Source organism: Myxine glutinosa, chromosome 14 (assembly GCF_964187855.1).
Source record: "Myxine glutinosa chromosome 14, kmMyxGlut1.1, whole genome shotgun sequence".
In the NCBI taxonomy this organism is placed as follows: domain Eukaryota; kingdom Metazoa; phylum Chordata; class Myxini; order Myxiniformes; family Myxinidae; genus Myxine; species Myxine glutinosa.
Window position 1 is genome coordinate 26,825,533 of NC_136274.1, and position 16,544 is coordinate 26,842,076.

Here is a 16,544-nt window from a genome sequence, read left to right on the forward strand (position 1 = left end):
AGTTCCAGGAGTCTCTCAGGGGCAGATGGGTTTGCTGAACCCACTGGACAAAGTACATCTGCCCGCATCTCCCAGCCCCACTGGGTACAATCAAGCTCAACACCCTGGCACTGCTGAATCAGTAGATATGCCTGCAGACTATGCTGCTTGGCTGACCCAGATGTGGGAGGGAGGACAGTGAGGTTCATGACATTTGTCACAGACTGCTTCGCAATCATTTGCTTAAGCTTGAAGAACCGAGCATTGTTCAGTGAGGCAAATTTTTCGGCACCATACCAGGCAAGAAAGAAATGCTCACCCGCAACACCGATTTCTTCCTGAGACGCGTCTTATAGAATATAGACGTCTCGTCTCTCAGAGTGGATCTGTTTCTCAGCAGCTGACACGCTTGAGCCTTACCTCCGCGGTATGCTGCTGATGTCATCTTAGTCCCCGTGAAGGCATGGGCAAAAAGAATCACTTCCTTCAAAGGGCCCAGAGAAACTTGGAGCTTGCCAATATCTCCATACTTTGGCTCCACCCCACCCGATTGAGGATTAATGAGTATGATCGACTCACCGGATGGCTTACGATGAAGCAGAGATATCATGACATCTGCATCTTTGGAGATAACATGAACCCCCAGATCGACATTGCTGTACTCAAGAGCTGTGCTGACAGAGGTTATCAGCATCAGCTTCTGCTTGACGGGTAAGAATGCCAACAGCCCTCAGCTCTGTTGAGACCAACTTCATCAGCGATGTCTTGTTTGCTCCATTCCCCAGAAACTCTGCTTGTGTTGTGGATGTGTTGATCTGTGGTGATACAGCAATGGCTGCAGATGTAACCTTGCTGGCTCTCCTGAACTGCTCGGCAACCTTGGTGCTGAGTTGAGCACCATACCCATCAAAGACCACGATGACAAGGCGGTTTGGGTAATGCTTTTGCACATAGCTCACATAGCTTTGTATCACATCCGCATATGTACAGGGTGTATTCCATACAACGGCGTGCAGAAAGTGACCCCCATCTATAACTATGGGAACTGGGCCGATAACTGTTGAGTCAACTAGGTGTGAATTCACGTCAAGAATACGATTCAGAGCAGCCTGTGCTGTCTTACGCATGGACACAGCATCGACCAGAGCAGGGGCGAAGTTCACGAATTCATACTGAACAAAATCTCTCAAGTCATTGCTTGATTGTAGAACAGCCAGAATCCTGTCCAGCATCTGCTGCTCATTGACAACCAAGGGCTCATTCCGCACTTTGGCAGTGGAGCGCATGGCTGACAATGGCTGAACTCTTTTCTTTTTGCTGTAGCTTCAAGTCTGCAAAGTTCTGCCCCATCATCTGTGTGTGCTGTTCGGAGCCAATAGTGACAGCATTGTCACAGTTTATACTGGAATCCGCATCAACTCCAGTGAAGATAGATACCAACTTGTCTCTGTACTCAAAGGGATTGTGTGATTTGAGCCATCCAACCAACCACTTTCGATCAGCATCATCTTGAGTCTGTCTAGCCTGCCCCAACTCAGCATGGTCTTTATGTAGTGAGTGTTAGTCTGATGGGTCACAGCGCATGCCTGAATGCTCCTCCGGAGCCTCACATATCGGTATACAAAGGGGTACAGCGCCCACCCACTGTGTGAGAGTACTGTCAGTGATGCGCCGACCACGTGTGAGTCCTCCAGTGGTCTTCATCGCCCTCATCGCCAGAGGTGACTCCGTAACCCACTTTTTACCATAACTTGCATATTTTTACCTCTAAATGACCCCCATTACCACCCAAAATGACCTCTAAATGACCCTGTAGCCACCCAAAAACCTCAGAAATGAGTTCTCCACCCTAAAATTAGTGGAACTAGACATGTTAAATATGCTTCCATCCTCTTCTGTTCAAAAGTTATAAATTTTACCTTCGCCGGTGTCGGCCATCTTGGAAATATGCAAATTAGGTACCTTCCACCCCCAGGAATTATGGGGAACTTTCTGCAAAGCTTTTAAAGGGTATTTAGGTCATTTCAGCCAATTTTCATCTCTGTCGCCAAATTTTCCCACATCATGCCAATTTCTAGCTAATCTTCATTCACTAAATGTCCTTCGTTTGAATATGATGTCAGGTGTGATTTGATTTCGACACCTGCCCGTCATTTTTTGTCATTTAAACCAGAAGCATCCTCGTTTGTGCTAGGCGGTCCTAAACTTTGTCAAAGCGTGTGGGAGACCTATATAGTTTTATGGATGTCCCATAGGCCTCCTTTTCAATGTATTTTCTTTGCAACACAGTTATGTTCTGGCGCGTGGCGTGTATAGAGCCTCACGGCTCTGGAAATGCCATAACACGTAAAAGAAGAAGAAGAAGAAGATTTGAATTCGACCAATGGCGCGTTTGGACCGGATATAAAACAAGTTTTAACGTGCAATGGTTTCTCGGGTTCAGCCGGTATGCACGTGTTGTTTTCTTGAAACTGAAGGAGTTTCCATTATTTTTGTGGATTTATGACATATTTATTGGTTATATTTTCCTGCAGTGACTATTAAGCTGTGCCCTTTAGCGTTGCGTTTTCTGGAAGTGGAAGATCGTCCTGAAGTTGAAGATGGTGAAGAGTTGGAAGAGGTGAGGTCGTGTCGTGTCTTGTGCTGACGTCCTCTTAGTCTTAGTCTTAGAGTGCGAAGTATTTTTCATCAATCGGTGCGATTGTACAGAGACCTTGCTGGAGAAATTTCATCATTGTGTGTGTGTGTGTGTGTGTGTGTGTGTGTGTGTGTGTGTGTGTGTGTGTGTGTGTGTGTGTGTGTGTGTGTGTGTGTGTGTGTGTGTGTGTGTGTGTGTGTGTGTGTGTGTGTGTGTGTGTGTGTGTGTGTGTGTGTGTGTGTGTGTGTGTGTGTGTGTCCCCGTGTGTGTGTGTCCCCGTGTGTGTGTGTCCCCGTGTGTGTGTGTCCCCGTGTGTGTGTGTCCCCGTGTGTGTGTGTCCCCGTGTGTGTGTGTCCCCGTGTGTGTGTGTCCCCGTGTGTGTGTGTCCCCGTGTGTGTGTGTCCCCGTGTGTGTGTGTCCCCGTGTGTGTGTGTCCCCGTGTGTGTGTGTCCCCGTGTGTGTGTGTCCCCGTGTGTGTGTGTCCCCGTGTGTGTGTGTCCCCGTGTGTGTGTGTCCCCGTGTGTGTGTGTCCCCGTGTGTGTGTGTGTGTGTGTGTGTGTGTGTGTGTGTGTGTGTGTGTGTGTGTGTGTGTGTGTGTGTGTGTGTGTGTGTGTGTGTGTGTGTGTGTGTGTGTGTGTGTGTGTCCCCGTGTGTGTGTGTGTGTGTCCCCGTGTGTGTGTGTGTGTGTCCCCGTGTGTGTGTGTGTGTGTCCCCGTGTGTGTGTGTCCCCGTGTGTGTGTGTCCCCGTGTGTGTGTGTCCCCGTGTGTGTGTGTGTGTCCCCGTGTGTGTGTGTGTGTGTGTGTCCCCGTGTGTGTGTGTGTGTGTGTCCCCGTGTGTGTGTGTGTGTGTGTCCCCGTGTGTGTGTGTGTGTGTGTCCCCGTGTGTGTGTGTGTGTGTGTCCCCGTGTGTGTGTGTGTGTGTCCCCGTGTGTGTGTGTGTGTGTGTCCCCGTGTGTGTGTGTGTGTGTGTCCCCGTGTGTGTGTGTGTGTGTGTCCCCGTGTGTGTGTGTGTGTCCCCGTGTGTGTGTGTGTGTCCCCGTGTGTGTGTGTGTGTCCCCGTGTGTGTGTGTGTGTCCCCGTGTGTGTGTGTGTGTCCCCGTGTGTGTGTGTGTGTCCCCGTGTGTGTGTGTGTGTCCCCGTGTGTGTGTGTGTGTCCCCGTGTGTGTGTGTGTGTCCCCGTGTGTGTGTGTGTGTCCCCGTGTGTGTGTGTGTGTCCCCGTGTGTGTGTGTGTGTCCCCGTGTGTGTGTGTGTGTCCCCGTGTGTGTGTGTGTGTCCCCGTGTGTGTGTGTGTGTCCCCGTGTGTGTGTGTGTGTCCCCGTGTGTGTGTGTGTGTCCCCGTGTGTGTGTGTGTGTCCCCGTGTGTGTGTGTGTGTCCCCGTGTGTGTGTGTGTGTGTCCCCGTGTGTGTGTGTGTGTCCCCGTGTGTGTGTGTGTGTCCCCGTGTGTGTGTGTGTGTCCCCGTGTGTGTGTGTGTGTCCCCGTGTGTGTGTGTGTGTCCCCGTGTGTGTGTGTGTGTCCCCGTGTGTGTGTGTGTGTCCCCGTGTGTGTGTGTGTGTCCCCGTGTGTGTGTGTGTGTCCCCGTGTGTGTGTGTGTGTGTCCCCGTGTGTGTGTGTGTGTCCCCGTGTGTGTGTGTGTGTCCCCGTGTGTGTGTGTGTGTCCCCGTGTGTGTGTGTGTGTCCCCGTGTGTGTGTGTGTGTCCCCGTGTGTGTGTGTGTGTCCCCGTGTGTGTGTGTGTGTCCCCGTGTGTGTGTGTGTGTCCCCGTGTGTGTGTGTGTGTCCCCGTGTGTGTGTCCCCGTGTGTGTGTGTGTGTCCCCGTGTGTGTGTCCCCGTGTGTGTGTGTGTGTCCCCGTGTGTGTGTGTGTGTCCCCGTGTGTGTGTGTGTGTCCCCGTGTGTGTGTGTGTGTGTCCCCGTGTGTGTGTGTGTGTGTCCCCGTGTGTGTGTGTGTGTGTCCCCGTGTGTGTGTGTGTGTGTCCCCGTGTGTGTGTGTGTGTGTCCCCGTGTGTGTGTGTGTGTGTGTCCCCGTGTGTGTGTGTGTGTGTCCCCGTGTGTGTGTGTGTGTGTCCCCGTGTGTGTGTGTGTGTGTGTGTCCCCGTGTGTGTGTGTGTGTGTCCCCGTGTGTGTGTGTGTGTGTGTGTGTGTGTGTGTGTGTGTGTGTGTGTGTGTGTGTGTGTGTGTGTGTGTGTGTGTGTGTGTGTGTGTGTGTGTGTCCCCGTGTGTGTGTGTGTGTGTGTCCCCGTGTGTGTGTGTGTGTGTGCGTCCCCGTGTGTGTGTGTGCGTGTCCGTCCCCGTGTGTGTGTGTGCGTGTCCCTGTGTGTGTGTCCTTTCTTTGCAAATTTGTTTCTGCACATGTATGAGTTTGATTGGGTCCAGAACATGTGCAGGAATAAATTAACAACTGCACGAAGATGCGGGTTCATTCGGGTTCAACATCGTCAGGTTCATTGATTATTTGTTGGCAATTAACGATGGATTTATATTTGAGCAGCTTCATGATGACGTGTATCCAAAATAGCTTGTATTAAAAATGGGAAACCAAACTTCCACTTCAGTTTCCTTTTTAGAATTAAAAATTTATATCCATCTATCTATAATTCCACTAATCTCTGTGTGTATGCGACCGCTGTTTCTCGACAACTACCGGTCCGATATACTTGAAACTTGCCAGGTATATTGCTGGGGACCCGAGGATGTGCCTTTTCAAGGTTTCATATTAATCGGACAAGTAGTTACCGAGCTATGTCCAAAAAACGATTCGACCAATCAGAGCAGCGAGCTACCGAGCTATGGCGATTTAGCCGTTCGCCGTTCGCTTTGGCTTTGCGAATGGACCAAACCATTTCATGTAAATAGAGGGGGGGGGGTTCTACCGTACTCGCAAGCCGTTCGCTTTGGCTTTGCGAATGGACCAAACCATTTCATGTAAATAGAGGGGGGGGATATAATTTTAGATATATATATAGTACGGGCATGCCCTAGTAATAATAAATTTCACACCAAATTATTTGATAAACGAGATGCTTTTCGATTCCATATTGTCCGAATGCCTTAGACAACAACATCCCTAAAAAGCTATTTTATGGTATGGTTGCAGGTGAAATAATTCGGACTGAGAGCAACCACACAGCTCTGAACTTGTCAATAGATTACAACTAGTCAGACGTATGTTAGCACATGGAGTTACAGTTGGTCGATTAAAACAAGTTTTCTTTAAAATCACGACGACACCAAATCGAATTAGTAAAATACAATATGAATAGTAAAAATATTATTCATGAGATATTTATGTAAATACAGTACAATATAAGAATTAAATGTACAACAAATCAATGTTTCTAGGAATCGGTGGTTGCTGGGATACGGCAGCATGCCAAAAACCGTTTTCGGTGACAGTTTGAACATTCGAAATACAGATTGATCCAGAGGTAGGTGGTGTGGTCGTGCTGGTTAGTAGATATGGTGTAGTTAAGGTAAGATGTGCATGATTTAATGATATCATATTATAGAGTGTAAGGAAAGTTATAAATATATGATAATACATTAAATCCTATTTCGAGTAAAGTTGGACTCAGTGATGTTGCATTGATGGGTTGACCGACTGCCTTGACGCAACTGAGGTTGTGGATCTGCCGTTTGGAAAGTCCTGGGCTGAAAGGATCGAAACCTCGAGAAAGAACAGTGCCAGCTGATGATCCGTGCAGTCGGGAAACTAGTCAATTGCTTACAGGTTAAGGTTCTTGCTTTAGGTCAGTGGTTCTCAAACTTTTTTTGGACTACCGCCCTCTTGGACCAGCCCAATGCCCCCCTTGTCCTATCGTTCGTGGTCGGACACCCAGAATTTATGTAGATGGGAAGCAAAAATAATATAAGCCAAATATTTTCTGAACTAGCCGAAACTCGTGGAACATCCACGGAAGGGAGGATGTGGTGTAGTACACCGCGATCGACGACACCGGCACAAATGCATGCTCTGGATTGTCCACTCGGTGGACGGCTTGCTTTCGCCTTCGCCTGTCCAATCAGCAGACGGCTTGCTTCGCCTTCACCCAGCCGACACCAATACGATGGCGCGTGGAACATCCACGGAAGGGAGGATGTGGTGTATGGATAGAGTGTACCATTATGGATGGCATAGGGGATTTGCTTGTCCGAGTAAGAGTTAGGAAGAAAGATGAGAATGAAGAGTGCGTATATGAACAACGATCGCCGACACCGGCACAAATGCATGCTCTGGATTGTCCACTCAGTGGATGGCTTGCTTTCGCCTTCGCCTGTCCAATCAGCGGACGGCTTGCTTCGCCTTTGCCCAGCAGACGCCAATACGATGGCGTCATAAGATGGCGTCGTATCGGCAGTTAATCGGATGCTTTTGGGCCCCAACGTCGGCTAATTCAGATTTTTCGAGTATGGCTGTACGTGATAAAGTGCGCGGTTCGTAGATCGTAAATCCATTAGTGCCGTGGGCATCGGGTCACTGGGTGCGGCGTGAAAGGGATAACAAAGTCGAGTCCTTACGCTATTATTATATAGATACTGTAATATTTTACTTTACTTTTTATTTTATTTTGCACGACCTACAATGTTTCAGCAGAACAGGTCCAGGTGAGGCAAACTAGGAATCTGTTATCGCAGGCCCAAATACCGTTGGTGTGAAGGGTGGGCCTGGTGACTCGCTGCGAGATTACGAACGTCTGACTCCATCTCAGTGAGGTAGAGACACAGATCGCCTCTCTTGGTAATGTCAAGGCGGTTTCGATACTTGGTCAGCAGCGCCATCACGGCGCTGAACCCTCTTTCAATGAGGTATGATGTGGGGAACGCCATCAGCAGCAGTTCTGCCTCAGTCCACATTGCGGAGTATTCGCCCCGCTCCAGAATCCAGAATTTGCCATATTCATGCTGCAAGAATCTTGCCTTCCCGTCATCATTGTGGATGTTGATAATTTCGTCCTGTAATTCGCGCTTCACATCTTGAATGTCACATTTGAATGGGTTGATCACCCATGCTGGCACTGACAGGTCTAGCATGTCTCTGAAATGTTGCTTCATATCTCCATGAATCTTCTCAAGGTCATTGCAATAAACGAGCAGCTCATCAGAAACAGCAGTTTCCTTTGCCAACCGGGGGAAGTGGTACATATCTCTGCGGCTGAGGGTTTCCCTGTGCAGAGTTGCCTTGGTTACGAACGTGCCGATCACTTTCTTTGCTTTAATCAGCGTCATATGGTCACCCTGGAATTGTTTGTTGACATCATTCAGTATACTGAATGTCCGTGAGGTAAGCCACATCATGCTCAATCACATTCACTTTCTCTGATAGCTCCGTATCAATTTCCGACAAACTCGACCACTGTTGAGAAGAGGGCATGGAAACGGGTCAAACAAGCGCCTTTGGACAACCATCGAACTTCGGTATGCAACAGGAGCCGCTCGAATGCCTCATCGTTCTCCTGGCAAAGCTGACGAAACAGCCGATCATGCAGAGACGACACCTTGATTTTATTCACTGCTTTGATTACTGTTTGGAGTGATGTATGAAGTCTGGTGCTGAGAGCTTTTGCTACAAGATGCTGGTGGTGCACGACACAGTGAATGGCGAACACGGACGGTACCTGGTTCTTCAGAAGCGCAATAAAACCACGCTGGCGGCCAACCATCGCTGGTCCCCCGTCCGTCGCGCAAGCGAGAATGTTTTCCATCGGTATGTTCTTATCAGTTAAGTACATCTCCAACGTTTGGAAGATGGAAGAACCCTTCATATTGGTCTGGAGAGAGCGGGCAAACAACATTTCTTCCACCATTTCCTGATCACGGATGAAGCGAGCATAGCAGAGTAACAGAGCTTCACTGTCACGCAAAGTGGACTCACCCAGCTGGATGGCAAAGTGTGTGCTTCTCAGCTCACTACACAGCTTATCTTCTACATCTGATGACATTTCATCAATCCGCCTGGCCACGGAATCATTGCTGAGCGCAATCGACGAGAGAACTGGATTCGGATGCTGGCCCATAACGGTTTTTATCACTTCCCCAACAGCTAGTTTGATCCACTGTTCGCCAATTGAATACGGTTTTCCAGATCTGGCGATGAGCAATGACAGCTTATATGACGATTCCAGTCCTTTATCCACGAGCTTTTGGCTGGCTTTGAACATCGTCGTTACCGTGGATTGCTTCTCAAATTTCTTTCAGCGATTGGAAATAGCTGACCTCTGTGCGAGCCTTATCACTGTGCTTTTTATTGAGGTGCTCGCTCAGTCGAGATGGTTTCATTGCTTCATTGGACAGTGTGATACCACACAACAAACACATCGGTAACTGTTTGTTCGTCGGAGATGGAATGAATCCATACTTGATGTATTCAACGGAATACTGACGCCACTTTTTCTTTGAGGCCGACATCTTTAAGCCGACCGGAAGTGAAGCTTTTTTGAATAACGAAATCAACACGCCAAAATGGCAAAAGACGAACACCAGCACCAACACTGACTGTTCATACCTTGCCCAATGTCTGTGCTGGCCAGGCCAGGCTGTAAAGTTAAACCAGGCACGTTGAATAGTCGAGCACGAATAGTGTATTATATCCTGCATAAAAAGATTCTTGCAAGCCGATTGGTTGAAATGGCACCACGTGACAAAAATTAGTGTTGTACTATTGGCCGCATCGGCGGCCAACAGTTTTTACTATTGGCCGTCATGGAAGCGGCCAATATTATTTTGCTGGTGTCATACACTATCATGTTTGTTGCGTGAGCAATGAGCATGTATGGACAAGAAAATACGTACACGACGTCAGCGAATATGTGATAATAAAAACCATGCAGAGGGGGAAAGAATGTGGTTGTTGATTGGATGGCCAATTTGCCGAATGGCGCCGGTAACCTGTTCAGACTGCAGGAAGCTGAATGAGCGCTCCAAATCGCCGCTGCTCCTCTAAATCGCCAGCGCCCCCCTGAAAGTTCCCAGCACTCACTGGGTGGGGGGGGGGGGGGGGGGCAGTAGGGACCACTTGGAGAACCTATACTTTAGGTCGAGGAACTATGTTTTGAGGTTTACAATTTAAACTAGAACGCCACTCAGTAGAGCGCATACTCCCGCCGCATACTCCCGCCGTGGGTTTAGTTGGAATTATACGTTTTGTTTAACATCCCTTCTCCCCAAAACAATAAATGAAAAAGAAAGTAGGCCCTAACTGTCAGAGAATTAATTTTGATATATCTCAATTAGAGGAGAAAAACATAATTTAAGAATATAAGGTTTAATACAGTAAAACAGAAAAAAAATCTTTCCCCAAAAAAATTCCTGGATCCAGAATAATATCCTAAGCTTCACCACAACATAATCAATTCTTCCTTATCCCAAGGGCAATCGTCCCACCAACTTTCATCCAAATCCGTTCAGAACTTTTCCAGATATCTTGTGCACACACACACACACACACACACACACACACACACACACACACACACACACACACACACACACACACACACGATCGAATGCATTACTCCCTGGCGGGAGTAATAAACCTGAAAATCGCAGAGCCAGAACCAGAATTATTTATTTGGTCTGGGAAGCCCATGTGAGGTTTCATTTTCTTCAGCCTCTCACAACCCTGGGTGAATATGATCTTTAAAAAAAAAAAAAAGTTTGAATTTTGCCAAATCTGTTTTATTAGTTTATTAATATACCTCAGCCATTGACAAATCTGGAATTATAATATTATTTGAGGTTCAAATTAACCCGGGAGATTGTGTCAAACGATGCCTGCAAGTCTGTACATGTGATAAATAATTAATCGTCTACAGTCGAAGACTTCTTCACGCAATAACTTCGAGCTTCCAGACAGTACATCCAATCATCTTCAAATTTTGCACACTTGTTACTCCATGACTTTTACTACACTATGAAGTTTCACGTCGATCAATAAAGTGGTTCAAGAGATAGTCACGTGAAAAAAATAAGTACACCCCATGTAAAGTTTTGACTTTCAACATATTTCAACATACAGCTATTTGATCTTCATTTCAACAATATTAAGAGATAAAGGTGATATAATATAACAAATATCATGAAACATTTACATTTTGTAGTCAATTGTATAATTTAAATAAACATAAATGCAAATTTCGCATGTGGAAATGGAAGTACACCCTTGGCTCTAATAGGTGGTATTGCCCCCTTTGGCAGAAACAACCTCAAGTAGGCGTTTCTTATAACTGTCTACCAATCTCTGACATCGACTGGGAGAAATTTTTGCCCACTCCTCCATGCAGAACTCTTTCAGCTGTGCGATGTTTGAGGGGTTTCTTGCATGCACAGCTCGTTTCAAATCCCCCCACAACATCTCGATGGGATTTAGATCCGGGCTTTGACTTGGCCATTCCAGAACCCTCCATTTCTTTCTTTTCAGCCATTCCTTGGTGGATTTACTGGTATGTTTAGGGCCATTGTGATGTTGCAAGGTCCACCATCGGTTGAGCTTCAACTTTCTGACGAATGGCCTCACATTATCCTCAACCACCCTCTGGTACAATGTAGAATTCATAGTGGATTCTATGATGGTGAGCTGCCCAGGCCCTGATGCAGCAAAGCTGCCCGAAACCATAATATTTCCACCACCATGCTTTACAGTTGGTATCAGGTTCTTGTGGTCAAATGCTGTCTTTGGTTTTCGCCAAACATGTCTTCTGGTACTGTGGCCAAATAGCTCTACCTTTGACTCATCTGTCCAGAGCACATTGTTCCAGAAGTTCTGGTCTTTGCCAAGGTATTCATTGGCAAACTTTAGTCTTGCCCTGATGTTCTTTCTGGACAGCAAAGGTTTCCTCCTGGCACATCTCCCATCTCGATCAAATTTGTGCACCCTCTTTCTAATGGTGGACTCGTGCACTTTGACATCAACAGTGGCAAGAGCTACCTGGAGGTCCCGTGATGACATTCTGGGGGTTCTTAGAGACTTCTTTCAGCATCTTGCGGTCTGCTCTCCGGCTGAACTTGCTGGGGCGGCCTGGCCTGAACAAGTTGGCAGTTGTTTGGAATCTTTTCCACTTGCAGATGATCTTCCGGACAGTTGAATGATTGATTTCAAATTGTTTGGAGATCTTTTTAAATCCCTTCCCAGACTCGTAGGCATCTATAACCTTCTTTCTGAAGGCCTCAGAGCTCTTTTGCTCTAGGCATGGTGACGCCACACAAATTCAACAACAAAGAGCAAACCAAACTAAATGTCTGAGGTTTAAATAAGACAGGTTCCTCCAAGATCCTCTCCAACGATGTTTTGATCATTTGCACCTGAGCTGGTGCACCTGATTCTAATTTTAGGTATTTGAAGTAGTGATAAATGTAGGGGTGTACTTACTTTTTCCACATGTGAAATTTGCATTTATGTTTATTTAAATTCTACAATGGACTACAAAATGTAAATGTTTCATGATATTTGTAATATTATATCACCTTTATCAATATTGTTGAAATGAAGATCAAATAGCTGTATGTTGAAATATGTTGAAAAAGTCAAAACTTTACATGGGGTGTTCTTATTTTTTCACGTGACTGTATAAATCTTTTTATTTAAGTATTTGCGTTTAATTAACGATGTCTGCCAAACCACGTGACCTATCGCAAATTCCAAAAGGACATTTTAGTAGACTGATATGCTGAACAGATCTGTGAAGTTTCCCCTCGATTGGATCACAAATGAGGGAGGAGCTAGGTTTTAAAGGTTTGTGATTAAAAACGTCATAACTCTGAAACCATGTGATGCATGACGTCATGCTCGCCGACCTTTTTGGTCGTTATGGGTATGCGATTCTGCCTGCAAAGTTTGGCCTCGATCTGTTCAGGCGTTTTGGAGAAAATTGGATGTTTTTCACTCAAAACAATATGGCGACCGAACTACGTGACCTGTGACGTCATAATTACCATTAATATATTCTGCAGACCGAGTCCCTCCTATGGTTAAAATTTGCTCTCAATCGGTCCAATTATTGCAGAGAAAAGGGTTTTTAAAGGAAAACAGAAGAAAAAAAAATTCCTGGATCCGCAATAATATCCTGAGCTTCACCAAAAACTAATGAATTCTTCCTTATCCCAAGGGCAATCATCCCACCAACTTTCATCCAAATCCGTTCAGAACTTTTCCAGATATCTTACACACACACACACACACACACACACACACACACACACACACACACACACACACACACACACACACACACACACACACACACACACACACACACACACACACACACACACACACACACACACACACACACACACACACACACACACACACACAAGGAACACGAGCGAATGCATTACTCCCTGGCGGGAGTAATAAAGTTGAATATGGATCGTTGTGAAATTAACATCATTTACAGCAATCCTTCAAATTATTTATATTTAAGTTGAGGAACGACCAATACTGTACAATTAATTTAATGCATTTTTTAACAAGAATTGAAAAGGAGAAATAAGTATTGAAAATCACAAGAGATAGAATTGTGAGAAACAAAAGTAGAAAAACAAGTGTGTATATGTGTGTGTCTGTGAATAAAAGAGTTAGAATTGTGAGGAACATAAATGAAAAAACGAGGTGTGTGTCCGTCCATGTGAAATATTTCTGGTTCCACATACAAAAGCCAGAACGTTGTCCTCCTGTTGGTCGTGCGACATTTCAGCTTATTCATTCCAAGCTCTAAATGTGGGCAAGGCCCGATACACAGCTGCCTATTCTGCTTGAGAGACGCCATGAAGTCTTGACTTGCACAATGTGACAGGACAGCCGGCTTTCTGACCCACGCTAAATTGCACGACGTGTCCTTCTCCCATTAACCCATCACTCCCTCCCTCAAAAGCTTTTGTTTTCTCCATTTTAGTGAGGTCGTGGCTGTGGAGATGGTGTCTGCTCTCAATACCGCTATGTCCCGTCTGCGTATGATCTGGGAAGTCATCGGGATACCCGAAGATAAGAGGATGGAGAGAACGCGGGTTGTAAAGGCGTACATCGAGGTGTGTGTGTGTGTGTGTGTATTCAACTCGTACCTGATTATTTTAGTTTTGCTGTCTGACATATCCATTGTTGTTGGAAATGTCTGGAGGCTTCCACGACCATGCTTGTGGTTCTGTGACGTTACGTGGCCGTGATGTACTCTCGTATGTATCGAATGCACTTAATGGGTTTTCAAGGTTTATTGTCTGCAGTTGTCCATAACCGCGTGGTCTTATGTTTGTCTTCCTCGCCTTCCTTTTGTTGATCTGTGGTCCCTGGTGTGGGCGGGTGTTTTGGTGGAGCGCTTGGTAGGATTCGTGGTTGAGGTCGGGCTTGTGATGCTGGCAGGACTTGCTGAGCAACATGATTGGTGAGGAGGAGGTGTTGCAGAAAAGGCTAGAATCTTCGGTGGCGAAGAACTCCAAAGAGGTCGCTCTTCTCTGCAACGATCTTGATCTGCCCCCCTTCAAGGTACACCTGCGCACTCATTTTTCCCTATTATTTATTTCTTCCTTAATCTTTAAATCTTCTATGACGGAGTTGAGAAGACCTGTTTAAGCCACAACAATGTCCTTGAGTCGGGAGATGTTTAATTGTTTAATTTAAACCTTTTATTTTAATTTTAACCTATTGTCATTTATACCCTCTGCTTTGAAGGACAGGAGGGAAAGGGGCAGCCCGGAGGACAAAGTCGGGGTAGTGTGAGTGTCAGACAGACGGACAGTGGTCCTTTCAGTCTTTTTATTTCTGTGTTTTGTTTTTTTGTTTTTTTTAGCTCCTTTTTTCCCTACTAATGTGTCCCCTTTGGACGTTTAGATCCTTTTGACGATGAGGCCCATTTAAACCCTTTTGCCATGTACATCCTTTGACCCTAATTACTTTTGGAACGTACCTTTTGGACCCCATTGTCCTATAGACCTTTAAATCCCTATTGACCCCTTACACCTGTGGACCCTTTTGACAACAAGAAGTTTTAGACCTCCAAAGACCTTTTAGTTATTCGTGGCCCTTTTAGTCCTTTAAGACTTTCAACACTTTAGACCCTTACACCCTTTACACCCCTTTAGGGTTTATGGGTCCTTTCACTGGACAAATGGTAAAGGCACATTTTTCATAAATTCTGCACCCGCTCATCCGACATGGTTTTCAGACATCCGACATGGTTTTCAGACATCCGACATGGTTTTCAGACATCCGACATGGTTTTCAGACATCCGACATGGTTTTCAGACATCCGACATGGTTTTCAGACATCCGACATGGTTTTCAGACACAAAATAATTGTTACCTATCAGGCCTTTCAGCCACCACGCCCACGCGCCCATGATTTTACATCGAATCAAACTGAAAATCAACTTTTATCACCCAATCTACCCCACCTATGACCACCCTCCAGAAGATAAGTGTCTGTCCCACTTGGGACTATTCATTATATCATTGTTGCTGAAAGTGTTTTGCTCGTGATGGACAGTGGTTTAATTGGCCATGTGGGTGTGTTCGACCAATGACTGTGGTCATTGCACCCAGACCTGTGCTCAGAATCGGCCGTTGCCATTTTGAGCAAAGCTTGTAAGAATGGACCGTGGGATGTTGTCCTGGAGTGTTTTGGTTTGATCCATCGGTGGAGTTGTTGTGGAAAACTTTACGTAGTGTCGCTCATGGATGAACCATGGTGGCCGTGGGGATTTCGTTTTAACCAAGCATTGTTCTTTTGTGTGTTTGTGGTTTAAAACGTGACAGCAAAGCACTCATTCCAAGTGTCTTCCTGGAAATGCATACACCCGGTCCTGCTGGATTGTACGTTTGAAAAGGTGTATGTGACAATTTGATGTGCTATCACTCCAGAATGACAGTCACTGAGTGGTTGATTTATCTGTCTGTTCTTTTTTTTTAAATGTTGTTGTTTGCCGTTGCTTCAGGTCGATAAAGGGACTTCGGTGCTGCAAACAGAAACGGACCTGAGGACGAAGGCCTCATGTTTGTGGGTCGAACGTCGGACCCGGTTACAGCGTCACAAGGATCTGCGGCGTGGCCTTGAGCGCCTTGCACTCTGCTTGGGTACATGTCCGAGTCCCGACTTGGATAGGTCTGGCCCGGGCTCTTTGCCACATGGGACGACCATCTCCGCGGATTCCATCTTGAACCGTCCGTCGCCATCTTTGAAGCACTTGGCTGAAATGGAGAACGAGTTGCAGAAGATGGAGGAGGAAAAGGTGGAGTTTAGTGATGGGAAATCGTGGTGTAACCTTGTTCTTCTTTGACATGTTCAGTTTGAGATATGCATGCATATGTTAAACTGCCTTGTGGATAATGACATTTCCCTGTGGAATTTTGTTTTCTTAATTCCAAATCCCTTTGGTTTTTCCTTTGTGCAACAGTCGAGGAGAGAGGCTGTGGTTTTATCATTACGCAAGCGAATTAATGGAATCTTGATGGAGCTGGAGGAAAAGCCAGATGATAGCATGGAGGTGGAGACGACGGTCGAATGTGGCCTTACAAATGATGATCTGCAACGGCTCAAAGATTTCACAGAACGGGTGACGTCTTGTTTTTTTTCGCTGGGCAGGAATGATCATCTCATTTGCTTCCTTTATTCTCAACTAGGGCATGCCCGTACTATATATATATATCTAAAATTATATCCCCCCCCTCTATTTACATGAAATGGTTTGGTCCAAAGCGAACGGCTTGCGAGTACGGTGACAATCCCCCCCCTCTATTTACATGAAATGGTTTGGTCCAAAGCGAACGGCTTGCGAGTACGGTGACAATCCCCCCCCCTCTATTTACATGAAATGGTTTGGTCCAAAGCGAACGGCTTGCGGAGTTTGGTAAAGAAATCGCCATCGCGTGCACAAACGCGCAGGAAAGCGAATGAATCGCAAATTAGTTTTAATTAGTTTTAAAACATAGTTTAACGGCAACATA

At 46.1% G+C, this 16,544-nt stretch overlaps 1 protein-coding gene across 4 annotated transcripts in view; it reads left to right on the forward strand.

Moving 5' to 3' along the window:
* LOC137417186 (protein regulator of cytokinesis 1-like) overlaps positions 1–16,544 on the forward strand; it is a 62,970-nt gene that overhangs the window by 8,950 nt on the left and 37,476 nt on the right. For 3 of the 4 annotated variants that reach the window (XM_078768190.1, XM_078768192.1, XM_078768189.1), the window contains exons 1-6: positions 2,351–2,425; positions 2,538–2,599; positions 13,504–13,636; positions 13,965–14,087; positions 15,536–15,829; positions 15,995–16,153. In XM_078768190.1, coding sequence (XP_078624316.1) covers positions 2,405–2,425; positions 2,538–2,599; positions 13,504–13,636; positions 13,965–14,087; positions 15,536–15,829; positions 15,995–16,153 — 792 coding nt within the window. In that variant the 5' untranslated portion in view covers positions 2,351–2,404. Of the gene's footprint in view, positions 1–2,350; positions 2,426–2,537; positions 2,600–13,503; positions 13,637–13,964; positions 14,088–15,535; positions 15,830–15,994; positions 16,154–16,544 lie in introns of those variants that run through there. The other variant, XM_078768191.1, reaches the window with a different exon arrangement.